The sequence below is a fragment of the Amia ocellicauda genome, chromosome 13 (genome assembly GCF_036373705.1).
Source record: "Amia ocellicauda isolate fAmiCal2 chromosome 13, fAmiCal2.hap1, whole genome shotgun sequence".
Taxonomy (NCBI): Eukaryota; Metazoa; Chordata; class Actinopteri; order Amiiformes; family Amiidae; genus Amia; species Amia ocellicauda.
In genome coordinates this window covers 37,286,603-37,312,922 of record NC_089862.1, presented here as the reverse complement: position 1 = coordinate 37,312,922, position 26,320 = coordinate 37,286,603, and the positions used below count along the sequence as shown (strand labels likewise).

Below are 26,320 nucleotides of genomic sequence, written 5' to 3'. Positions count from 1 at the left end.
TGTGTCTCAGGTCAATGAGTGTGTCTCTGTGTCTCAGGACAGCGAGTGTGTCACTCTGTGTCTCAGGACAGTGAGTGTGTCACTCTGTCGGCCCGGTCAGTGAGTGTGTCTCTGTGTCTCAGGTCAGTGAGTGTGTCTCTGTGTCTCAGGACAGTGTGTGTGTCACTCTGTCGGCCCGGTCAGTGAGTGTGTCACTCTGTCGGCCCAGTCAGTGAGTGTGTCTCTGTGTCTCAGGTCAATGAGTGTGTCTCAGGTCAATGAGTGTGTCTCTGTGTCTCAGGACAGTGAGTGTGTCACTCTGTCGGCCCGGTCAGTGAGTGTGTCTCTGTGTCTCAGGTCAATGAGTGTGTCTCTGTGTCTCAGGACAGTGAGTGTGTCACTCTGTGTCTCAGGACAGTGTGTGTGTCACTCTGTCGGCCCGGTCAGTGAGTGTGTCTCTGTGTCTCAGGTCAATGAGTGTGTCTCTGTGTCTCAGGACAGTGAGTGTGTCTCTGTGTCTCAGGACAGTGAGTGTGTCTCTGTGTCTCAGGACAGTGAGTGTGTTTCTGTGTCTCAGGACAGTGAGTGTGTCACTCTGTGTCTCAGGTCTACGAGCAGCTAAATGGAGTCGGAGCAGCTGTTCAACAGAGGCTCGTCTCGGAACAGCTACAACAGCATCGCCAGCGCCAGCAGTGACGACGAGCTCCTGGATGGGGCCGGCGTGATCATGGACTTCCACACCACGGAGGATGACAACCTGCTTGACGGGGACACCTCCTCAGGTAGGGGCTGGGGGGTGTGTGGGGAGGGTGGGGGAGAAAGAGGGCTGGGTTTTGAAATGGCAGCGTTGCCGAAAGCGGTTCTCGAGGGCGTCTCGACGCGGCGTTGGCTCCCTGCGTACAGAGAGAGCGAGGGGCTTCCGTCAGGGCCAGACTCAAGCGGGTCTGTGAGGTTCCTGCCACCGGCAGCTCCTCCATACGTGGAGATGAGGGGTGGCCGGACTTGTGTGTCCCAATAGATGGGAGGCGATGCATTGTGGGGTGGCAGGAGCACGCAGGGTGTTTTATTGATCTGTTTGTTCATTTAGATGTTTTAGCTCTGGGTCGCGCTCACAAGTCAGTCACAGTCTGATGGTCGTCGGTGTTGCGACACCAGAGACGCGGCTCCTGCGCTGCCAGGGTTTGCGATCGCTCCTTTGAATTCTCTCCCCCAGATTTGCGTGGGCGTTTGCATGGCTGTTTGAAGTGTAGCTCCGGGAGAGCAGATGCGATCGCACAACATTCACCGAGTGCAGGGTGTTTTTTTTCTCACCGGGCGCCTTGGCTCCAGCTTCAGACCCTGAAGTGTGCCTTGCCTTCCCCACCGGCAGGCTGGGTCTCTGATGTTGTGGAGCGGGTCCTGTGGGACTGTGGGATCTCAGGGCTGCGCAGGTCTGGGGTAGGGCTGGGTGATATATATCGAGTTTTTGCGATATATTCAATATATTATTTTGGGTGAAATACAAAACACCTGTATCGTGAGTATCCAGTGTTTGGAATGTGGGAGGAGTAACTGTCAGTCTTTTTATGCAGCCAGTCATGTTGCGGGAAAATACTTGTCAAGCATTATTCATGCAGCCAATCACCTCGGAGGAGGAGGGAGCAAATGTGTCTCATCTTGCTAGCGAATAATTTGTGTTGATGTCAGTAAATGAGTAGTTTTGAGGTCTTTAATCAGGAAATGCAACTGCTTATAAAGTTGAATGTTTGTTTTACAATCATGGATTCGTGGGATTACGATCTTGAATGTTACACTTGCTATATTAACCTGTTTTAAAAGCAATGGAAGTGAATTAACCAAGTAAAGAAGTTACCTGGTGTTCATTAAATGTTTGAATTACACACTAAAAACAGAAGCGAATAACAGCAGAAAGAAACTTTAAAGCACAAAGCGCACATGTTCCACCCACTCTGTTCGCTCCGGCTATACCCGAAGCATCCCCCCCGCCTTGCCTATGAAACCATGATATGTATATACATATAATTTGTATAACATTTAAGAATAACGTTTGTCTGCATTTAATGTAAATTGAAAAGCAATGTAAAAAATGCAGAATGTTTGATCTTATTAAGGTGGGTGCAGTGGTGCAAGGCTAGTAACAACAATATTTTGTGTTATTACATTATGCAGGGCTGTACTGGTGAGCACAATTTCAAATCGAAACTCGACTCATAGCAAGGAAACGTAACTGTCTAGCAAGGACAGATGTTACATGCACCACTATAAACCCATATCAGCGTTGTGTTGCATGATTACTATCACTTGTGTTGTTGTTATTATGTGACCATACAAAATACTGTGTGTGTGTATGTATGTGTATAGGTTAAGTGGTCTCTTGATGGCAATCACAGAGGTCAGACGTTTCTTGTAGTTGGCCACCAGGTTTGCACACATCTCAGGAGGGATTTTGTCCCACTCCTCTTTGCAGATCCTCTCCAAGTCATTAAGGTTTCGAGGCTGATGTTTGGCAACTCGAACCTTCAGCTCCCTCCACAGATTTTCTATGGGATTAAGGTCTGGAGACTGGCTAGGCCACTCCAGGACCTTAATGTGCTTCTTCTTGAGCCACTCCTTTGTTGCCTTGGCTGTGTGTTTTGGGTCATTGTCATGCTGGAATATCCATCCACGACCCATTTTCAATGCCCTGGCTGAGGGAAGGAGGTTCTCACCCAAGATTTGACAGAACATGGCCCCGTCAATCGTCCCTTTGATGCGGTGCAGTTGTCCTGTCCCCTTAGCAGAAAAACACCCCCAAAGCATAATGTTTCCACCTCCATGTTTGACGGTGGGGATGGTGTTCTTGGGGTCATTCCTCCTCCTCCAAACACGGCGAGTTGAGTTGATGCCAAAGAGCTCGATTTTGGTCTCATCTGACCACAACACTTTCTCCCAGTTCTCCTCTGAATCATTCAGATGTTCATTGGCAAACTTCAGACGGGCCTGTACATGTGCTTTCTTGAGCAGGGGGACCTTGCGGGCGCTGCAGGATTTCAGTCCTTCACGGCGTAGTGTGTTACCAATTGTTTTCTTGGTGACTATGGTCCCAGCTGCCTTGAGATCATTAACAACATCCTCCCGTGTAGTTCTGGGCTGATTCCTCACCGTTCTCATGATCATTGAAACTCCATGAGGTGAGATCTTGCATGGAGCCCCAGACCGAGGGAGACTGACAGTTATTTTGTGTTTCTTCCATTTGCGAATAATCGCACTAACTGTTGTCACCTTCTCACCAAGCTGCTTGGCGATGGTCTTGTAGCCCATTCCAGCCTTGTGTAGGTCTACAATCTTGTCCCTGACATCCTTGGACAGCTCTTTGGTCTTGGCCATGGTGGAGAGTTTGGAATCTGATTGATTGATTGCTTCTGTGGACAGGTGTCTTTTATACAGGTAACGAGCTGAGATTAGGAGCTCTCCCTTTAAGAGAGTCTCAGCTCGTTACCTGTATAAAAGACACCTGGGAGCCAGAAATCTTGCTGATTGATAGGGGATCAAATACTTATTTCACTCATTAACATGCACATCAATTTATAACTTTTTTGAAATGCGTTTTTCTGGATTTTTTTGTTGTTATTCTGTCTCTCACTGTTAAAATACACCTACCATTAAAATTATAGACTGATCATTTCTTTGTCAGTGGGCAAACGTACAAAATCAGCAGGGGATCAAATACTTTTTTCCCTCACTGTATATAATATATATATATATAATCACAGTATTATATACTGTCACATAACAACATATAGCTATATTATTATGTATTTCTTAGCAGACAATGTGTGTGTGTGTATGTGTATATATGTATGTATGTAAATATGTTTGTGTGTGTGTATATACACTCACCTAAAGGATTATTAGGAACCCAATACTAATACTGTGTTTGACCCCCTTTCGCCTTCAGAACTGCCTTAATTCTACGTGGCATTGATTCAACAAGGTGCTGAAAGCATTCTTTAGAAATGTTGGCCCATATTGATAGGATAGCATCTTGCAGTTGATGGAGATTTGTGGGATGCACATCCAGGGCACGAAGCTCCCGTTCCACCACATCCCAAAGATGCTCTATTGGGTTGAGATCTGGTGACTGTGGGGGCCAGTTTAGTACAGTGAACTCATTGTCATGTTCAAGAAACCAATTTGAAATGATTCGACCTTTGTGACATGGTGCATTATCCTGCTGGAAGTAGCCATCAGAGGATGGGTACATGGTGGTCATAAAGGGATGGACATGGTCAGAAACAATGCTCAGGTAGGCCGTGGGATTTAAACGATGCCCAATTGGCACTAAGGGGCCTAAAGTGTGCCAAGAAAACATCCCCCACACCATTACACCACCACCACCAGCCTGCACAGTGGTAACAAGTCATGATGGATCCATGTTCTCATTCTGTTTACGCCAAATTCTGACTCTACCATCTGAATGTCTCAACAGAAATCGAGACTCATCAGACCAGGCAACATTTTTCCAGTCTTCAACTGTCCAATTTTGGTGAGCTTGAGTCTTGACCAGGACCACACCACTAAATGCATTGAAGCAACTGCCATGTGATTGGTTGGTTAGATAATTGCATTAATGAGAAATTGAACAGGTGTTCCTAATAATCCTTTAGGTGATTGTGTGTATATATATATATATATATATGTATACACACTTTTACATTTTCTGTGGGCTTCATTAAGTCTATTCCGCAGCCTTGAGTGTGTATTCCATGCTTTTTCATTAAAATGTAGTTTGGCAGCAAGTATTTATTTTGTGCATTGCTATTTTTATTTAATGTATTAATTTAAAGTCAGGTAAAACAAAAACATATTTACTATGATAGCCTGGCAAGTGGTATTTGTTAGTTTTGCACATTTAATGATTAAAAAAAGACTTGATTGAATTATAATGTCTTTGGTCTTATTTTGTAGCTTGTTTGGAGGAAAACACGAAATGTTGAGATATATATCGTGTATCGCCCAAACATTTAAAAAAATCTAGATAATTAATTTTTAGGTCATATTGCCCAGCCCTAGTCTGGGGCTGGAGTCTCTCAGCCCAGCCGGCCTATTGATCTCTCTCCTGGTCCTGGGCATTGCACTGGGAGCTGGGAAGCGTTTGTTCAATGGGTCTCAATGGGAGCTGAGTCGTGTGATGAATGACAACAGTCCGACACTGCGCTCCGAACTAAGACAGTATGTGTTCAGGTGAAGACAGCAACTGGGACTGGAGTGGAAACCAGCAGAATAGGGAAGCACTGTCCCTTTCCAGGTCATTCCAGTACCGGTCTTTGGCCCCGTCCCGTTTCCTTCTCTTTGGTTCTGAAGAAACGTGGCGCCGGCTCCTGGATCGCCTGGATTCCTTCTGAGAATTGTTTGCAAACAAGATACGAAAGCTCATCCTGGTCCACATCTCGTCCTCCGGTGAACGTGGGACAGCAGAACAGATTTTTCTAGGCGTGTTCTCTAAAGGTCATGATGAAGTGTGTTTTTATTTCTTCATCTTTCCGAGTAACATCGCTGTTTTGCAAATCAAAGTAATTTCTCATGAAGGGTTTTATGTGTAAGGTAGAGCTGCTTCCTTAATGCAAATCTCACCCCCCGGGGGGCCGGCAGTGTTCACACACGGGCGGCTGACCGACTTCTCACCCATATCGGGAGGAAAGGAAGGAATTAAGGGCGAGGACAGCAGAGCGTGTTAGACTGGTGCCGGCTGCGGAACAGGCCGGCGCGGTGCTGCCGGGCGCGTGGCATGTCACCGCCTGACTGTGTGAGTGTTTCACGCTATAATTACACAGCCTCTTGTGCAAGCTCTCGCCCTGCAGCCCGGCCGGTGTTCGGTGTCGGCTCCCCGCACAGCTGAGGGGCGGAGACGCCGAGAGGATGACAGCATGGGGGGCGATGGATGGATTATGTCATCGATATGTAGAAAGTTTGCGAATGAGAGGAGGCCATTCGACCCATCGGTGCTCTGCTTGTGTGTGGGTGGTGGGGGATGTGTGTGAGGTGGGCACTTGCCAGGCAGCCCTCCATCCTGTGGTGTAGTTCTCTGTGTGTGTGTGTGTGTATGTGGGGGTGGAGTTGTTTACAGGCAGCCACAGGGACGACGCTGGTAGACTGATGAGGTTGTATTGTGATTGTGATTGTGATCACCTGATACAGGGCCCCAGGCAGAAGACTGGTTAGTGCCACAATCTGTGCCAATCCACCTCCGGGTTGCCGCTGAACTGCACTGGCCTTGATTGAACCCTTCCTTTCCCGTGAAGGTGAACCTGTTTTTTTGCTGTTGCCGGGCAGACTGTGACTGTGTGTGTGTGTGTGTGTGTGTGTGTGTGTGTTTGAATGAATGAATGTTGTGTAACGGCACTGTAGCCATCAGTCACCATGTCACCATTTCACGCAGGGAAATTCAATGCCTTTCTAATACGTTTTGTTCATTGTGTTGCCTTGGTGCCTCCCTTCAGCGTGGGGGGGTGCATTGTGTGCATTGTCAGTGTGTGGCCAACGCGGGGGTGGAGGGCTGTCAGTGAGTATAGCGGAGAGATAGAGAGAGAGTGGGAGTCTGGAGGCAGTTTACTGAGAGTGTGTGCTGAAGGGAGGTATAGTGTGACGGTGTGATCTGAACACAGAGAGAGAGAGAGAGCTGAAGCACAGCTGCCATGATTAAAGCCCTCCAGCCTGCAATGACATCACAACATTATATAAAGACGGGTCTAAGCTGAGCCCTGATGGCCCAGTGAGGCGTGGGTTTGACACTTCTTCTGTTGGCGTGGAAGCTCACAGCTGCAGATCTCTCCTTGATTTACGGCCGGTGCGTCTGACAGCTTCTGTCCAGCACACAGTCAGTCCAGACACGTCTCTTTCGGCAGGAATGTCTCCTCTCTGCACTGGTAGGGGGCTGGATTAAGCCGCTCAGCCGATCACACAGACGCTCAGGGCTGCGCTGTGCTGGGGGCCGGCTCTCACATTATCCCCTGTGCTAAGAATAGGCTGCTCTGAGTGGCTGCGGCGCTCCCTCCCGCACCGTGCTCCCGAGCAGAGCCGGAGTGTAGCCAGTAGCAACCGCGGGGGCTGCAGTGGCTTCCTCGTGATGACATCAGCGGCAGAGAGCAGTCAGCTGCTGCAGTGAGCGCGCTCAGATCGCAGCACAGACCAGCGACGGGAGAACAAGCCCCGGCGCAGAGACGCCCGAGCCCCGCCGCAGCATGGCAGCCGCCCGGCCCACCTGAGAGAGGGGCCCCCGCGCACGTCCCCCGCCCCCGGCCCGTCGCCATGGACATGTCTTCTGCTCCCTACTTGCCCTACGATGGGGGAGGGGGAGACATTCCTCTCCAGGAGATACACAAAAGAGGTACGCTCACTGCCGGAGTGGCTGCTCTCAGCCGGCCTGTCTTTGTATCTGTTTGTTTTCAATTAATGGTGGAGAACAAGGTCTCCCTTTCAAGAGCAGGACAATGAAATCGCTCCCTCTCCCCCGGTCTCGTCGGCTGTCGTCCGTGTTGATTTTTGTGCTCCCTGCAGCCGAGCCCTGGTTGCTCATTAACGCGTGTCTGCGCTGGCTGTCACTGCTCTCCTCGTCTCTCCCTGCCTGTGCTCGGCCCCGGCGCTGTGGCAATTAGCAGGGCTCAGCGCACCACGGTGGCTCCTCCGTCTTTAGAGATCTGCGGGGGGGGAAGCGCCCAGCCGTGCCGGCCTCCTCTCGGCCCGCGGGTCGATCCGAGCGCACGAAGCCCGGCCAGAGCCACGCACTTACAATTCACTGGCACTTCACACGGGTTTCACCTGTTACTCTGAGAGATTCATTCACAATCCTGACGATGGTTGTGAATATCAATGAAAAATATATCGTCACGATAAAGATAATAATTTCCTATAAAAAAAATATAGTAATTCCTTGTATATGTCTGTGTCTCGTCTCGCAGTAGTGTTGACCATTTTGTGTGTGAGCGCCGTGTTCAGATGCCTTCACTCAGGCATCGTCTCCTCCAGCAGCTCTTTGCAAATGGATGCTCAGTGGGCTCTGTCTGAGTGCCGTTGCTTCCCAACAGGGCCGAGGGCTGAGGGTCTGATTTGGTTTTGTTTGGCAATTGTGGTGTAAATATCGGCTTCTACAGGGAGGGTTTAGGCACAGCTGCAGGGTCTCTGCCTGTGTCTGTCTGGAACTGGTGGGGTCTGTGTGGTGCAGCCTGGGGGTGGTGGGGGCTTTGTGATGGTTGTGCGGTTCTGGCCAGGCGTCCAGGAGGCCGGCCTGTCTGTCCTCACTGCTCATCTCCTGCGGTGCAATGCGATGCACTGAGGCCACAGGGGACACCTTGTTGCAACAGAATCAACATGTGCATCATATTGAAACGTAACGTGAACATATGCCTGAGTGTTTATGACTGTTATAGCTGTGTGTGACTTGTGGCAACATGGCAGCTCATGCTCTCACCACATACCTGAGTTACCAACCCCATAAACACACAACACACAACCTTTACTCTGCCTGTGCGGGTCTGAGAGGCCCAGAGAAAATGGCTACATACATATATCCCCAACAAACTCTACAATAAAGTATCCACTGGTATAAATATAGTAAATACATAGGAATGATTTCATTGTAAGACAAAAGGATGAACAATATAAAGACAATAATTAAAGGATTATAAACCTTATAAGGAAAATAATGCCAATTTCTCACAGCCCTGCTCTCTCAGAATCAGACCCACTGTGAGCCAGACAGGGGTGTCAGCACTGCACTACCTGTACCAGATTGCGTTAATCGCTGTAGGATTTCCTAACAATCTCTTGTGTGTCTAATAACCAGTTTCTCAGTGGTTTGCTTTTTGCAACGTTCTTCCTGCTTGCATTAGTGGCTCCTGCACAACAGCTGTGTGCAGTATGACCCTGATGAGACACACATGTTGTGCAATCGCTGGGCCTCGTCTGCAGCAAGTTCAAGCACAAACAGGTGGGCAGTTTGGTGGAGCTGCAGAGTTCAGCCTCATCCTCGAGCTGGTTGTGTGGCGTAACACCTGCGCTTCCCACCCGACCAGGATCTGTGTTCCCAGCCTGGGCTCTGAGCCTTTACTGCCCTCATAAACATAATGAGGCCATCAGACACACACACAGTCATATACACACACACACACACACACTAACTCACACACTAACTCACACAGACTCTCACAGACACATTCTCACTCATACACACACACACACTCACACTCACACAGACTCAGTCACACACATTCTCACTCATATATACACACACACATGTACACACATAGACACTCACTCACTCACACAGACACACACAGTCATATATACACTCACCTAAAGGATTATTAGGAACACCTGTTCAATTTCTCATTAATGCAATTATCAGTTGCTTCAATGCATTTAGGGGTGTGGTCCTGGTCAAGACAATCTCCTGAACTCCAAACTGAATGTCTGAATGGGAAAGAAAGGTGATTTAAGCAATTTTGAGCGTGGCATGGTTGTTGGTGCCAGACAGGCCGCTCTGAGTATTTCACAATCTGCTCAGTTACTGGGATTTTCACGCACAACCATTTCTAGGGTTTACAAAGAATGGTGTGAAAAGGGAAAAACATCCAGTATGCGGCAGTCCTGTGGGCGAAAATGCCTTGTTGATGCTAGAGGTCAGAGGAGAATGGGCCGACTGATTCAAGCTGATAGAAGAGCAACTTTGACTGAAATAACCACTCGTTACAACCGAGGTATGCAGCAAAGCATTTGTGAAGCCACAACACGTACAACCTTGAGGCGGATGGGCTACAACAGCAGAAGACCCCACCGGGTACCACTCATCTCCACTACAAATAGGAAAAAGAGGCTACAATTTGCACAAGCTCACCAAAATTGGACAGTTGAAGACTGGAAAAATGTTGCCTGGTCTGATGAGTCTCGATTTCTGTTGAGACCTTCAGATGGTAGAGTCAGAATTTGGCGTAAACAGAATGAGAACATGGATCCATCATGCCTTGTTACCACTGTGCAGGCTGGTGGTGGTGGTGTAATGGTGTGGGGGATGATTTCTTGGCACACTTTAGGCCCCTTAGTGCCAATTGGGCATCGTTTAAATGCCACGGCCTACCTGAGCATTGTTTCTGACCATGTCCATCCCTTTATGACCACCATGTACGCATCCTCTGATGGCTACTTCCAGCAGGATAATGCACCATGTCACAAAGGTCGAATCATTTCAAATTGGTTTCTTGAACATGACAATGAGTTCACTGTACTAAACTGGCCCCCACAGTCACCAGATCTCAACCCAATAGAGCATCTTTGGGATGTGGTGGAACGGGAGCTTCGTGCCCTGGATGTGCATCCCACAAATCTCCATCAACTGCAAGATGCTATCCTATCAATATGGGCCAACATTTCTAAAGAATGCTTTCAGCACCTTGTTGAATCAATGCCACGTAGAATTAAGGCAGTTCTGAAGGCGAAAGGGGGTCAAACACAGTATTAGTATGGTGTTCCTAATAATCCTTTAGGTGAGTGTACATACACACACATACACACACTCACTCACGCACACACCCTCCAGCCTGTAGCAGAGGACTTTTGTTTTTTAAATGAAAAGAGAATGAAGGCCTCACGTTGAGCTCAGCTCATCCTCCGCACTGATTAATGCTGATGTTTTTTTTTCCTGCTCTGTGTCATCCGCTGCCATTTCGATTTTACCTGTAGGCTGCTCTCAGGATGTGTAGTTGTGGCCGCTGGGTGTGATTTCTCTGTGATATCCCTGCTGCTGAGAGGCATCGTGCCACAATGGAGGCTGTCCTGTAAAGCCCGGCTATTCGTGTCCCACGCAGAGGCCAGCGTGTTGGAAAGGGAAGATGTTTGAATTTGTGCAGCTCCCACAACTGTTATTGCATAACTGAGCCTCCTACTCGACACGCGACGGCAGTGTGTGCGGTTTTACAATGAAAACGAATCGGCTGAGATGTGTGCGTCCGCTGAAAGGCTGTAGTCCGGGGGCTGCCGCGACAGTGTGTGTATTCATGTGCTCATGTGTCCCAGTCCCATGTGCACAGCGTTCCTCAGTTAGCAGTTCCTTCGGACTGGGAGCGTGGCTGTCAGCTCCTGGTCGTGAAGCGTGTCTAGTCCCTGTCTTATCAGAGAGACTTCGATCCCCAAGGAATTGCAGGGGTTTCTTCCAAATCGTCTCAGTCTCTGATTTGGCCTGAACAGAGCAGAGCCAGGTGTTTGCCAGGCTTTATAACCTGAGGGCCAAAGGCGATTGTGTTCAAGGGCCCCGTGTCTCCAGGAATCGGTTCCAGCTGAGCTCTAAATTGGAAACTTAATTGGAAATGTTATTTGAGCTATAATTGCTGAATTGGACCCTTTTTAAATTGTAATTAAAATGGCAGGGAGGTCAGGTAAAGCACTTAATGAAGTAACGGAGACTCCAGGCTGTAGAGGCATGGGGCAGCAGTATCTCGGCCAGCTCTCTCCTGTGTGATCGTGGCCGCTTTGGCATGATTTCTGGTGGAGTTGAGACTGTGGCATTTGTGGGGGTGGGGTTACTTGTCGAGGAGGCCCGTCAGCCCCCTGGACCCCCCTGTCTATGTTTTGGGAGAAACAATAAAGTTCCCGGCACAGAGGTATGGCACAGCGGTACAGCACAGCGGGACAGCGATTACGTTGCTCTGTGTTGATGTATACATCCTGTTTTCTCCATGTGTCTATTTATCTGTGTTCTCAGTGTCTTGCTGGACTTGCAGGAATACACAGAGAACAGACCCAACACTGACCAGCGCCTCTCGGTCCAGACCAGACAGCACCGTCCAGAAAAGCACTGGTCAGTCCTTATCAAGCTGTGAGACTGAGGGGTTTTTGAGCGATTAACTGGCTAAACAAACACACAGACTCCTGTGTGGCAGTAAAGTAGAAGCCACTGACCTGTAAAAACTAAACACCCCCATGAATTAGCCGGGCGTATCTGAGGCCCAGATCCATGCTGTCGGCCGGTGTATCATGTTGTTTCTAAGCTGTTGATGTGTTCTCGGCGTCTCAGGCCCTCTGGCTTCTCCGTGTGCTTTGCTGGGTGGGGCTGAGCTTCCCCGCCAGGTTAGAAAAGCATGAGCTGTCCTTCTCCAGGTGAATTTGTTTAAAGTGATTTCCATGTTCCTGTGACTCCACGTCGCTCCAGTGCTGGATGGGGAGCGGGCCACTGTGTCGTCTGGCTGTCCTGTCATTAAACACGCGTCCGTGTGTTTCGCTCTCTGGAAAGTGCCAGCGGACCGTTCCCTGCGGACCAGGCGCAGTGCCGGGGAGAACCCTGCTGCATTGTGGGGTTTGTCCTGCAGAGGAGAATTTATATGTATTATTGATTCCCTTATGTCGGTCTGTTTCAGGTTGTGTGGAGGAATTAAACATGAGTTCTTCTGAAACAGGACAGTGCAAAACCTTTTCTCGGACACCCTGCGCAGCCTCTGACATCGCAGAGCGACGCGGGGAGGAACAGTGGTTGCGACAGAGTGGTGTCACAGACCATTACTTATTACAGCCGGTTCAGCTCAGTACGATTTACAGCATGAAGCTCAATTGCACAACCAGCCTGCTGAGAGACTCTGTGTGTTTTAAAGGGAGTGGCAGTGTGAGTGAAAAGTCAACTTCCTGTAGCCTGACAGCCGGGGGATTGGTTTGCCAAACCTCTGCTGGGTTTTAATCTTTGATCTCTGCGGGGCTGTTAGCCTGAGCTTCAGCTCATGTAATATCCGTGTGATCGAGAGAGAGAAACAGGGCAGAAGGCCTCCTCGGTGTCTCGTCTTGTGTGCGCGGCACTGGGCCGAAGGAGCCGCTGTGAGTGTGTCTGTGTTGTTGGTTTGTTTTGTGATTGTGGCTGTTTGCAGTTTCCTGTTTGAGCCATGACCTTGACTTGTGCCAGCGCTTTTATGATCAAGCCTGCTGAATGTTTTGTCAGGGCTGCTGTCGCCCCCAGCATGCATTGCAGCAGCCGTGGTGCAGGCCTGTGAGCGACTCTGTCCTGCTGTGGAGTTACGCTGAGATAAACGGGGTAACAGACGGTCCTGCTGGGTTACTACAGTTACTGGGAGTCCCAGTTAGAGGGCCGACAGAGACGCTCCGACCTGTGTCTGCTATTGGGAATGCTTCGGTACCACTGAACTTGCGTTGCACTTCATTCAGTTTGAGTGGGTTGATTATTGGGGAGATGGTGCTGCACTTTCATAGAGAGAGTTGAGTTTGCAGTGTCTCTGAGCGTCGTTCCTGTGGCCGCCCTGTCCCTGCAGCTCCCTGATTCCAGTTTGGGTGGCTTATTGCGACTAAAGAGCCTAATTAGACCTTTTTTTAAATTCCTGCAGGACAGTCAGGGCCTCTCTCTGCCCTGTACTGCTGCGTCTTGGCACATCCGTATACGGGAAAGACCAATGCACTCTACAGTCTTCCTCCTCTTCTAACCTCTCTCTCTCTCTCTCTTTCCTTGTCATCCGTAGGAACCAACTACACCATGACCAACGGGGGCAACATCAGCAGCTCGACGCACCTGCTGGACTTGCTGGACGAGCCCATCCCCGGCGTGGGCACCTACGATGACTTCCACACCATCGACTGGGTGCGGGAGAAGTGCAAGGACCGGGAGCGCCACCGCAAGGTAGGTGGGATGGGGGGCTCGGGGGCAGACCGATGGGCCTCCGTGTGAGTCACCCAAATACTACTGAAATGAAAAATAATAAGTCTTAATAATAAAAGCACAGGAGAACAGGATTGTCATTCGTAACTGCAGGTCCACGTAGGAGTGTGTAGATGCAAAATGCATAGGCCTACATACATACATAATTCAGTACGTGGATAGATATGAATATGGATATGAATATGAAAGTGTCCCTGGGGTTGAATGTGGGTCACCGCTGCAGTCAGACCCTCGACAGGGGTCTTTGCGTGTTTCCATAGCCGCTGTCCCATGTTTAGTGGCTGTATTTGTATGTCACAGCATCCCAGAGGCACAAAGCGCAGGGCTGTGCGTCTCAGAGAGGCTGCTGATCAGGATGAATCTGCCCGGAGGAGCGCAGCGCTCGATGTGTGTGATTGTGTCTGACCTGTCTCATGCGTCCGTCACGAACAAAGGCTCGACTGCATGGCGACGGCAGGAGCCTCCGGTTCTGGAACACATAACCGCCTTTGAGCCGCACGCTCGTCCGACCTCAGGGACTCGGGCGTGGGCGCGGTCTGCAGAGCGGCGCATGTCACAACAGCACGACGAGCCGCTCTGAATACCCCGCCAGAGCCCGAAGACTCTCTCCCCGTCCGCCGCAGCATTCGGCAGCACGGGACAGCGTCGCAGTCTGCCCAGTGACGCGTGTGCGGACGTGGCAGAAACTACATGAGTTTCCAGATTATAAATTAATTGAAGAAGCAGACTTGGAAAATAAATGAAATGACTCGGTAGTGGTGTTGATATCTGAATAGGGTTGTGTGCGTGTGGGGAGACACGCTGGGTTGTTTTCGTGTGACAGGGGCCCTCTGTGCAGACATGAGGAGTCTAGCTGGTGTAGCCACAGCAAGGGCGCTTCTGTTTTTTAGTTTTGTGTTTGTTTTTTGGCGTTCACACATTTGTTTGGCCAGGTAGCACCGAATATAGAATACCTGAATATAGCTGTGGGAAACCCTGGAAATACCATGGATTGGGCAACCTGGACGATTTCTCAACTCCACAAGCCCGGGTTTGGCATGGGTATTGAAGAGCCGTTATTAATGTTATATATAAACTGTATTATGTTTTATATTAATAATAATATGCAGACCAAGCAAAGTAAATGTATTATGGTAGCAACAACCATTTTGCAAGTTGTTCAGGGCATACCCTCTAGACATTCCTGTCAATAATAGAAAAGATCAAACTGCAGAGAGAGAGAGAGAGGGCCCACAGTTGTTTGTTAAAAGTCTGTGGACTTAATCTTTTCTCCAGATAGGCAGGAACTGTTTTGTTAATGAGCGATTGACAGTTGTTAATTAAGATCCGTGGGATCAGACCTTTCCTAATATATCAAAGGAAGACATCTGTTCTTTTGATCCCACACCTCTTCCGAGGAAGACTACCATGAACATTACCAGGGTCAGAAATCTGAACTCGAGATAACACTCTGGCAGACTCCGGCCACCGAAACACATGTCCTGCAATGTATATAAGGCTGACCACTTGTGCTGTTCAATAAGTCTCTGCTGAGGTAGAGTGCTTCCATGTCGGGCCCCTTCCAGGCCTGGCATGTTAAATAAATGCATTTACCATCTATGCATCCAGACTGGGTTCTTCAGGTATAAAACCAGGATTGACGTGGGACAAATTTAAAAATAATAATAATCATACTTGTGTGCACAGCGCAACAGCGAACTCTTGTATACTTTCATGTATGTTTCAATCGGTGAGAAGATTGAAGCGGGAATGTTCATCAGTAACCTGCCAGCAAAACCTACAATATAATTGAGCACTGTTGCAAAATACGAGGAATTCAAGAACAATGTTCTGATCCAAGCTCGGTTTGGTTCTACTTCCTACAAGAAGTACACGGCCAATCAGCCAAATGCAAAAAGTATGCAAACAGGCTCAGGTTCGCTTCAGTTTATACAAATGATCAATACATTACTACTATGTGAATTTATAAATAATAATAATGCAGTATAACTGAGTTTGTGTTTAATTTCAGCTCCACATAAAATAGACACAAAAAGGCATTTAGAACCTCTGGCCAAAGCAACAAGGTAATACTAAATAAGTAAAATAATAGTTAAATGAATAAAATAAGATTTCTGGAGTTCAGTCAACTGATGTGTTTGATGTGTCCAACAGTGTGTGACAGGCTGAGGGTTTAGAGTGAGCTTAGTGTTTTTATTTACTTATTTTTGTTTCCATATTGCTTATTTTTCCTATGTATATGCCTATGAAATAATTTGTCATCAAGCCCGGGTGCCCCGGGTTTATACATTTTAAACTCCAAAAACCTGGGCCTGCAATTCTCTCCCGGTTTTGGAAACGTTAGTTGTGTGTTTGTGTGTCCGAGTTGTAAAGTGCGTCAATGGGAGCCCAGGGCCATGTGCTCCTTCCTGTTTGCTGTGAAGCTGGCTGTGCTGTGTAGCGTCACTGACTTCTCCCTGGGACCTGATTGTGTTGTTGTGGGGTGGGGGGGCACCGTGGAGCTCTGTACGGACACGAGGGTCAGTCCCTGCCTGCCAGAGAATAACACCTGAAGAAGCTTTGGTTTATTTGGCATTGTTGTTTTGTTTGGAGCGTTGTAGTTTCTCTTCATATTAAAAACAAACAAATAAATAAATTACTCTTAAATCTTAACATGAAAACAAATGAAATAAAATCAATCAATCAGACAATCAACAAACACCCGACACACACACAGGCTGCTGTTTGACACGGCTGTCTGTGTTGTTTCTCTGTCCAGATCAACAGCAAGAAGAAGGAGTCGGCCTGGGAGTTCACCAAGAGCCTGTACGACGCCTGGTCAGGGTGGCTGGTGGTGACTCTGACCGGCCTGGCCTCAGGTAAGGACCCAGTCAGTGTCTATACTGCGTCTCTCTCTCTCTCCCTCTCTGACACGCAAACTGCAGTAACGCTGCTCTCAGACTCTCTCGGGTCGGGTCACGCGATGCTGACACAGCACAGCGACGAGGGAACAGGGGGCAGTAATTGAACGCACTAATTACCTCGGGCACCTGCACAGATAAGCAGTGACACCAATCTTTTCTCAGGGAGGAGGGAGGGGCGAGAGACACTGAATCCTGAGCTTTCACTTCACTGTACCATGAGCTGCGACCGCCTGCGTTCCTGAAGTCACAGATTCAATAAATGGCCTGTCTTTATAATAATGAACCCCTTTCAGTTTTATTTCCATATTGTTATGCTTTAAACAAATCTGACCAGTGCTGTGTCCGGTGTGCGAGTCATGCTGGTGCGGTCGTCTGCTCTCTGCAGCGATGAGCTCCACGCAGTGAGCCCAGCCCGCTGATCTCTGCCCCCCCCAGGTGCGCTGGCCGGTCTGATCGACATCGCCGCGGACTGGATGAACGACCTGAAGGAGGGCGTGTGTCTCAGCGCGCTGTGGTTCAACCACGAGCAGTGCTGCTGGGGCTCCAACGAGACCACCTTTGAGGAGCGCGACAAGTGTCCGCAGTGGAACACGTGGGCTGAGCTGGTTCTGGGGCAGGCGGAGGTCAGACACGCACACTCACAAATGTACACTGTATAATGTACACAGACACGCACACGCCATGGCTGTGGCTGAGAACCTTGTTTGTGTTATAGCAGTGGTTTTCAAACCGGTCCTGGAGGTTCCCCCTGCCCTGTTGGTTTTTGTTCCAACAGAGGTCTTAATTGCTTAATTTAACTATATATTGTTTTGTTAGTTCAACTAAGGATTCAATTAAGCAATTAAGACCTCTGTTGGAACAAAAACCAGCAGGGCAGGGGGAACTCCAGGACCGGTTTGGAAACCACTGTGTTAGAGCATGTTTCACTCACTCACTCACTCACTCTTTCACTCACCCACCCACCCACCCAACTCACTCACTCTTTCACTCACCCACCCACCCACCCAACTCACTCACTCTTTCACTCACACACTCACTCTCACCCGCCCACTCCCTCACTCCCTCACACACACTCACTCACTCACTCACTCACCCACTCACTCGCTCCTCTCCCATGTTGTGCTCCGCAGGGTCCCGGCTCCTACATCCTGAACTACATCATGTACATCTACTGGGCACTGACCTTCGCCTTCCTGGCTGTGTGTCTGGTCAAGGTGTTCGCCCCCTACGCCTGCGGCTCGGGCATCCCTGAGGTGAGACCCTGCGGGCTCTGCTGGGCTTTGGGCCGATGGGTTCTCTCTCTCTCTCCGGCCGCTGACCTGTAGTCTCTCAGCCCCTCCAGCCCGGGCAGTACACTGACTGTGCTCTCCTTTCATGCAGATCAAGACCATCCTGAGCGGCTTCATCATCCGGGGCTACCTGGGCAAGTGGACCCTGATGATCAAGACAGTGACGCTGGTTCTGGCCGTGGCCTCGGGACTCAGCCTGGGCAAGGAGGGGCCGCTGGTGCATGTGGCCTGCTGCTGCGGAAACATCTTCTCCTACCTCTTCCCCAAGTACAGCAAGAACGAGGCCAAGAAGAGGGAGGTGAGCGGCACGAGCCCTCGGCCCCCCGCACTGCAGCCCCCCTAGTAGCGATAGTGTTGTGTATCGAGAGTTAGTCTTGGCTGAAAGTGTCAGATGCGTGCGTTAGTAAGTAGTTATAATAATGAAAGTAATATTAAAAATATTATAGAAGTGTCACGTGTTGATCTGCCCTCCATGTGAGTTTGATCTGTGAGAGCTGTGAGCAGGTTGGCCCAGTGTTGGCCCCGTGTTGACCACCCCTACATTGTTTCTTTCAGGTTCTGTCTGCAGCGTCAGCCGCCGGGGTGTCTGTTGCGTTTGGTGCCCCTATTGGGGGAGTTCTGTTTAGCCTGGAGGAGGTTAGTGTTGGTGTCTCTGTCTCTCCCTGTCCCTGTATCTCTGTATCTCTCTCTCTGTCTCTCTGTCTGTGTCCCTCTCTCTGTCCCTGCATTTAACTGTATCATGTTTTCCAAAATGACGCATTTCATTCGCCAAAGACACAAAGACTCTCAAAACCGCAAACACATGACACCAGATCTGGGAAGTCCATCCAGGCCCTGTCGTTTGTCCCGGCCCTCCCCTGACGTCTCTCCTCTGTCCGTCCCCGTGTCCCCCCCCGCAGGTGAGCTACTACTTCCCCCTGAAGACGCTGTGGCGGTCCTTCTTCGCCGCCCTGGTGGCCGCCTTTGTCCTGCGCTCCATCAACCCGTTCGGCAACAGCCGGCTGGTGCTGTTCTACGTGGAGTACCACACGCCCTGGTACCTGTTCGAGCTGTTCCCCTTCATCCTGCTGGGCGTGTTCGGCGGCCTGTGGGGGGCCTTCTTCATCCGCGCCAACATCGCCTGGTGTCGTCGGCGCAAGTCCACGCGCTTCGGCAAGTACCCAGTGCTGGAGGTGATCCTGGTGGCCGCCATCACGGCCATCGTGGCCTTCCCCAACCCGTACACACGGCAGAACACCAGCGAGCTGATCAAGGAGCTGTTCACGGACTGCGGGCCGCTCGAGTCGTCCCAGCTGTGCCAGTACCGCAACGCCATGAACGGCAGCAAGGCGGTGGACGACATCCCCGACCGGCCGGCGGGGCCCGGCGTCTACGCGGCCATGTGGCAGCTCTCGCTCGCCCTGGTCTTCAAGATCATCATGACCATCTTCACCTTCGGCATCAAGGTGCGCCGCCTGCCCGTCCATCTGTCTGTCTGTTCACAGTAGAGACGCACACACTCTCACACACACACCTCTCTCTCTCTCACTCGCACACACGCTCTCACACAAACACATTCATAGAAACCTGTCTCTCTCTGGAGTTTGAAGTCTCAATATCAGTACAAAAAATGTATAATAATAATGAGAGAGGGATCAGTTTAGTTCCTTAATTGGAGAAGTTTAAGATGCCTACACAATCAACAAAAAACAGCTTAAAGATTTTTTTTCTGTCTCTGTCTGCGTGTCTCTGTGTCTCTCTGTGTCTCTGTCTGCGTGTGTCTCCATGTCTGTGCCTCTCTGTGTGTCTCTGTCTGCATGTATCTCTTATGTCTCTGTGTCTCACTGTGTGTCTCATCCTCTGTCTCTTTGTCTCTCTCTGTGTGTGCCTGTGTCTCTGTCTGTCTCTGTGTCTCTCTGCATGTCTGTGTCTCTGTGCGTCTCTGTGCGTCTCTGCGTGTGTCTGTGTCTCTTTGTGTGTCTGTGTCTCTCTGTGTCTCTGTGCGTCTCTACGTGTCCCCAGGTGCCGTCGGGGCTGTTCATCCCCAGCATGGCGATCGGGGCGATCGCGGGCCGCATCGTGGGCATCGCCGTGGAGCAGCTGGCCTACTACCACCACGACTGGTTCCTGTTCAAGGAGTGGTGCGAGGTGGGCGCTGACTGCATCACCCCCGGGCTGTACGCCATGGTGGGAGCCGCGGCCTGCCTGGGTAGGTGGACCAGACCGTTCCCGCTGGGGCGGGGTGGGGGGGGGACGACGCCCGTGTGCGGGGGCGAGGACGGTGATTGCGAGCGTGTCTCTGTCCCTGCAGGCGGGGTGACGCGGATGACCGTGTCACTGGTGGTCATCGTGTTCGAGCTGACCGGGGGGCTGGAGTACATCGTGCCCCTCATGGCGGCCGTGATGACCAGCAAGTGGGTGGGCGACGCCTTCGGCCGCGAGGGCATCTACGAGGCGCACATACGGCTCAACGGATACCCCTTCCTGGACGCCAAGGAGGAGTTCACGCACACCACGCTGGCCTCCGAGGTGATGCGCCCGCGCCGCAGCGACCCGCCGCTGGCCGTGCTGACGCAGGACGACCTGACACTCGAGGACCTGGAGGCCGTGATCAACGAGACGAGCTACAACGGCTTCCCCGTCATCGTGTCCAAGGAGTCGCAGCGGCTGGTGGGCTTCGCGCTGCGCCGGGACATCACCATCGCCATCGGTACGCCGGCCCTCCACTCCTGTCTGTCCTCCTCGCTCTCTTCTCTGCTTTGTCTTGCTGGCTCTTGCCCTGTTTCTGCCTCCCTTATGTCCTCTTCTTCTCTCTGTCTTTCTCTTCCCATCTCTCTTCCCAACTCTCTCTCTCTCTCTGTTTGTGTCTGTGTGTATGTCTCTGTATGCATGTCTGCATGTCTGTGTGTCTGTGTCTCTGTATGTGTGTGTCTGTGTGTGTGTGAATACAGTGTAAACAGCCCTGTTAAACACCCCTCCCCGTGTCCCGCTCCAGAGAACGCGCGGCGCAAGCAGGAGGGTGTGGTCCGCACCTCCAGGGTCTACTTCACGCAGCACGCCCCCTCGCTGCCCGCTGACAGCCCCCGGCCGCTGAAGCTGCGCAGCATCCTGGACATGAGCCCCTTCACCGTGACCGACCACACGCCCATGGAGATCGTGGTGGACATCTTCCGCAAGCTGGGGCTGCGCCAGTGCCTCGTCACACACAACGGGTGAGAGCGCCGGCCGTGCCGAGCCCCCCGGACCCCCGCCTGCTCTCTCTCTCGCTCTCTCTCTCTCACAAAAGCTTTATTGGCAGGGGACATCAGTGTTGCCACAGCATTGACACACAGGTCCAGCGCCCAGGAAACGAGCCGAGGGGAACGATAGATAGACAACTGATACAATCTGTCTCTCTCTGTGTATTCCTCCCTCTCTCTCTGTGTATTTCTCTTTTTCTTGGTTTCTAATGGCACCCAGAGGAGAGAGGTGTTAATCAGTGCTCCGCTTTTCACAGCGTCAGCCAGCTGTGTAACAGAATACACTTACGTCACTCCAGCTAAACAAAAATGTATATTCTTTTATTTTGGAGCTGTGGACCCAAGGATTGTAAGCAAATGTGTGGGAGTGTGCATGTGCGTGTGGGAGTGTGTGTTGCGTGTGCATGTGTGTGTACGTGCCTTTGTGTGGGAGTGTGTGTTGCGTGTGCATGTGCGTGTGTACGTGCCTTTGTGTGGGAGTGTGTGTTGCGTGTGCATAAGCGTGCCTGCATGTGGGAGTGGCAGTGTATGAGTGAAGCACATGCCATTCCAGTTCGCATGAAGACCCCTGAACACTTTGCAGATGAACGCCGTGAGGGAGCAGTGGAGAGCGGACCCCCTGGGCCGTGTCAGGGCTCTAGGGGCGTCATGTCATTGTCCTCTATAGGGACACAGAGGGAGGACATTGTGACATCACTGTCGTTGCTGCTCCTGGGGTTAGATGGGAAATATTGTTTTTGGTCCAGAGAAAGGGAAGACATTTTGTTTGTTTGTTGACCAGTCTCTGGGTCCTTCTGTTCATTTACTTTTATCCCCCTCTGTTATAAAAGTGGTGAAATGTTTCCATTTTCAACCCTGCCGCTCACGTCACTGCCACGCACTGTAAGTCCTCTCTGAGCCACTGTAGGCAGACCCTGTCAGAGGCCTCACTGCAGGCAGCAGACAGGCGGGGTCTCCCTCTCAGCAGCACCCTGTCACCCTGTTGTGTCCCCCGGGGGCCGCATTGCTGTGCCTGGGGAGAGATGCTCGGTCCCCGTCGCTGGCGGTGCTGTGAGGCTCAGTTGCTCTCTGACGCCCCTCTCCTGACGCCCCTCCCTTCGAGGCATCTCACAATCACCTGCTCTCTGCTTGTGAAGTTGTGAACGTCTTTTTATTTGTATTTTTTGTTGGCATTTGTGTTTTAATTAATCTTTATTTAAACCTTGTTTTCATAAATATATATATATATATATATATATATAGATATATATACATCCACATATATTTTACATATATGTGTGTGTGTGTCATATATACATACAGTCACCTCTTGATTGAGATGAACAGAAACGGCTGCATAAAATAAACACCGCAGGCAAAGAGTTATATTTTATGCTCAAATATGTGAAAACTATATTATTTTATACTAATACAACCGCTCAGAGAAAACGTTTCTTTTTAAGTACTATTTGTGTATATTGTCTCGTGGTCAGATGAGATCTGATCTGTTCGCCGCACTGATCAGTGGTGGGTTTAGCGTCGATGGAAGAGTCTCATCCCTGCTGTACGACAGGGCTGGATCTGATGCGCTGCGGCTGTTGTGTTACCACCGGTCCTGGGGCCCTTGTTAAAGTCAGCAGTGTCATGAACTCGGCCAGGTGTCAGGACACTTCAGCCGAGAGCCGGCTGCCTCGGCCAGGACGCCGACATTGACGTTGCAGCGATTCCGTCTCCAGACCTGGTTCCAGTGAAAAGCAGTCCATCAGCGCAGAGCGACGCATGTCCTGGACCTGGAGAGATTGTGTGTGGAGGAATGGTCTAATGCTCTTAATCTCCAGTCTCAGAAACAGTGACACAGAGGCTCAGCGCTGCTATCCCTGAAAGGGGAGGGGCCACGAAGTACCAAAACAAGGGGGCCAATAACTGTGACAGATTACAGTATAGCTCAGTACCTGTGTTGTTTATTTTATACAGCTTTCTCAGGGTGCCAATCATCCTGGAGGTGACTTGTACTCACACTGCACACACACACACACACTGCACACACACTGCACACATGCACACTCTGCAAACACACACTGTACATACACACACTGCACACACTGTACATACACACACTGCACACACACACTGTACATTGCACACACTGTACATACACACACGCACACACTGCACGCACGTGTACACACTGTACACACACTGCACACACACACACACTGTACATACACACACTGTACACACATGCACACCCTTCGCATCATGATTCTGTTTTGTCTGTTTGTCTGTTTGCTTGCTGTCTGCAGCCCCGTTTATTAGTCACATGATCTGTTGCAGGATGGTCTTGGGAATCATCACCAAGAAGAATATATTAGAGCACCTCGAGGAGCTCAAGCAGCGCGCCACGCCCCCGGTGACTAGAGACGACTCCGGCCGCTCTGGCCCTGTAAGCCCGGGGGGCATGAAACCTGCGGGCGGCTCTGGCACTCAGGAAACGGATTGACAAAAATAAACAGCCCCTGGGGCGCCCCCGCCTCTCAGTCTCGGCTGTAATCAGGGCAGGACTGTGGAGTCAGTAGCCTCGGTCCTGACCTCGGGCTTCGTCCCGCTGGGTCTCGGGTCCCGGCGTCCCCACCCGGAGCGGCAGAGCCCGGGGGGACTGGGTCAGTGGTGGCTCACCTGGCTGCCAGGGTCACCGGAGTTTCATGCCTCCCGCGGTGTCCGTATTTCCACTGTAGCCCTGATAGGCTGCCACTGTATCCCTCGACTGCTCTACCCCCCCACCACCTACGTGTCTTCCTCCCTCAGGATGGGTCCGTGTGACTCATCCTCCCTCTCTCTCTGTCTCCTAATCTAACACCGATTCTGGCGTCTCCCGTAGCTCCCCGACTCCAGCGTCGCGCAGGGAACTGACAGGACAGGGGGTCTACGTTTCCACGTGAGAATTCAACAGCGGCGGGTTTGAGAGCGCCGTGAGATTCGGCCTCGGCTACGTACTGATGCGATGATTTACTAGCTACTGTTCTAAATACACAAATACAGGGAAAAATAAAAAATGAGAGAGAGAGAGAATCCTCGGGCTTTTGAATTCTCACGAGTGTATTCCAGGTGAAGTGCCCTGGTTGGAAATCAAGGGAAAGAGCGGGTTTATGACTGAAACTCATGATGAGGGAGCAGGGAAAACCTGGGTGGGGTGAGGAGGGATGGAGGGATGGGGCTGGGGGGCCACGCTGTGTTAATCCATCTGTGTCCTGTAGACGGGTAGATCCATTATTCCTCAGCACTCACACTCCCTCCCCTCCTTCCCTGAAACGCAGAGTCTGAGTCTTTCTGTCGGCCTTGGAGCAGATCGCCCACCGCAGCGCTCGAGACGCTGAAACAGACGCATACATACATACAGACACCCACAGGTCCATACGGACGGGTTCACTGCAGCTGTGTCCCGGGCCGAGGGCCGAGTCCGGCGTACAAAGCACTGCGGCAGGTTGAACACAGAACCAGCGGCTGTCCTGTAACATCACAACACAATAGCGCACCACGATGGCTGCGGTTTGTGACACCAGCTCTGTCCCACACAGCGTCTCCCGAGCAGGCGAGCCAGCTGCCTCCCTCGGGCCGACAGAGAGACCCCCGGTACCGCCCCCCCGCTGACCGCCCCTCTCCCTCTCTCTCGTCTTGCAGGCGGCTCCTTGGCATCATCACAAAAAAAGACATCCTCCGCCATATGGCGCAGATGGCCAACCTCGACCCCGAGTCCATCATGTTCAACTGAGCCCCGCGAGCGGCGTGCGCGAGCCGGCGGAGGAGGAGGTGCAGCTGCTGACCGGCACGGCTCTCTGACCCCCCCGGGGCGCCGCACAAACCGTAACTAACCGTAATAACCACCATTAGAACAACCGCGGTCACGCACACAGGGAATACCGAGGGAAATTAGCGACATCTCAGTTTAAAGGACGGAGGAGAGCCAGGTACCGATGGGCGCCGAGAGTCCCCATCCGCCCGCTGTCCATGTCCCCGTCCCGGTGGCACTGAGGGGGTCACACGGGTCGGCGAGTCCCCGCGCCCCACTCTCACCCTCGCCCCTCGGGAGCCGCAGCCCCCCCCCCCCCCTCATATTGAGACGCGGTTTTGTTTCCTTCGGTTTTATTTATTTGCGAAGGACGGACGGGAAATACAAAGAAACACTAAGAACCCAGTCTGGCGTCGCAGGGAGGAGGGCAGCGTGTCGGCGGCCGTGACGCGCTGAGGGACGCCGAACGGGAGCGTCTCCCGCAGTCGGAGAGGAGAGGAGAAGGAAATGAATGGATGGCTGACTGTCCCGTGTACTCTGGTACAGGAGGACCTGTCTCAGAAGCTACTATTACTACTACTACTCTTAGAGGAAACTAAATAATCCAGTACTTTAATGAAACAAATGAAATGGTTTTGTTTTCAGTCCTTGTTTTCACTCACTTTTAACCTTGGAGACAAAAAAAAAAAAAAAGACAAAAATTCACTCTACTAATTGTTTACTAATTAGAATAAAATATCCTGATTAAAGATGTAATCGGGATGTATTTATTCTAATCTATATGTATATATATGAGTTCTGATACTGCCCAGAGAACACGACACCAACAGCCTCATCTCAACGTTGTTTACGTATTCGTCAACTCATTATTTGGAAAGATAATTGAAGTGGAGTATGTCTGGGAGTAGCTGTGTCCAGCCTGCTTCCTGTGAGCGTGGCCTCCGTGGCCCTGGGCAGCCCTTCCACCACAGGGGCCCTTGGCAGCAGAGGAGACTACGAGATGAATGAACTCCTGGCCAGAGTCTGACTCGCACCAATGAGAGCCCGGCTCCAGCTGAGAGGAGGGTCTGGGTTCGGGGTACCGGAGCCGAGGGAACGGGCGGCGCTGACGGTGTGGGCGGGTCCAGTTCTGGGGCGAAGCCGTCTGCAGCCCGGAGGAGTCCACTCTCGCGCGCGCTCTCCATGCATCTTGCCGTTTCCATCGCAACATGCGTAGCACCGTATCTGCAGAAGCTACAGCCGCTCCTCACCGCTGTGCTGGGGGCCCGTGCCGGAGCGCCGTCCTGCCGGCCGCGGTGTGGCCCCGCTCCGCCCTGCACTGGGGCCGTGATGTCTTTAATTTATATTAGTGTTAAAGCTGCACATGACTAGTAGGGGTTTTACGTCTTGATTACCTTGATGGTTTGATTGTACATTAAAAACAAAATGAGTATGTACAAATAAAGTTTTGTTTAAAGTTCAGTCGCATTGTGGAATCGCAGTTT

At 51.0% G+C, this 26,320-nt stretch overlaps 1 protein-coding gene across 5 annotated transcripts in view; it reads left to right on the top strand.

The window, feature by feature from the left end:
• The window catches only part of clcn3 (chloride channel 3), a 36,008-nt gene extending 9,711 nt beyond the window's left edge, over nt 1-26,297 (top strand). The window contains exons 2-14 of one of the 5 annotated variants that reach the window (XM_066720828.1): nt 586-761; nt 13,464-13,621; nt 16,419-16,518; nt 16,999-17,186; nt 17,694-17,816; nt 17,944-18,150; nt 18,408-18,488; nt 18,752-19,297; nt 19,854-20,040; nt 20,143-20,541; nt 20,827-21,043; nt 23,384-23,459; nt 24,728-26,297. In XM_066720828.1, coding sequence (XP_066576925.1) covers nt 602-761; nt 13,464-13,621; nt 16,419-16,518; nt 16,999-17,186; nt 17,694-17,816; nt 17,944-18,150; nt 18,408-18,488; nt 18,752-19,297; nt 19,854-20,040; nt 20,143-20,541; nt 20,827-21,043; nt 23,384-23,459; nt 24,728-24,886 — 2,601 coding nt within the window. In that variant the 5' untranslated portion in view covers nt 586-601 and the 3' untranslated portion in view covers nt 24,887-26,297. Of the gene's footprint in view, nt 1-585; nt 762-6,539; nt 7,346-12,675; nt 12,811-13,463; nt 13,622-16,418; nt 16,519-16,998; nt 17,187-17,693; nt 17,817-17,943; nt 18,151-18,407; nt 18,489-18,751; nt 19,298-19,853; nt 20,041-20,142; nt 20,542-20,826; nt 21,044-23,383; nt 23,460-24,727 lie in introns of those variants that run through there. The other 4 variants (XM_066720829.1, XM_066720831.1, XM_066720830.1 and 1 more) reach the window with 4 other exon arrangements.
• Nucleotides 26,298-26,320: the final 23 nt, after the last annotated feature.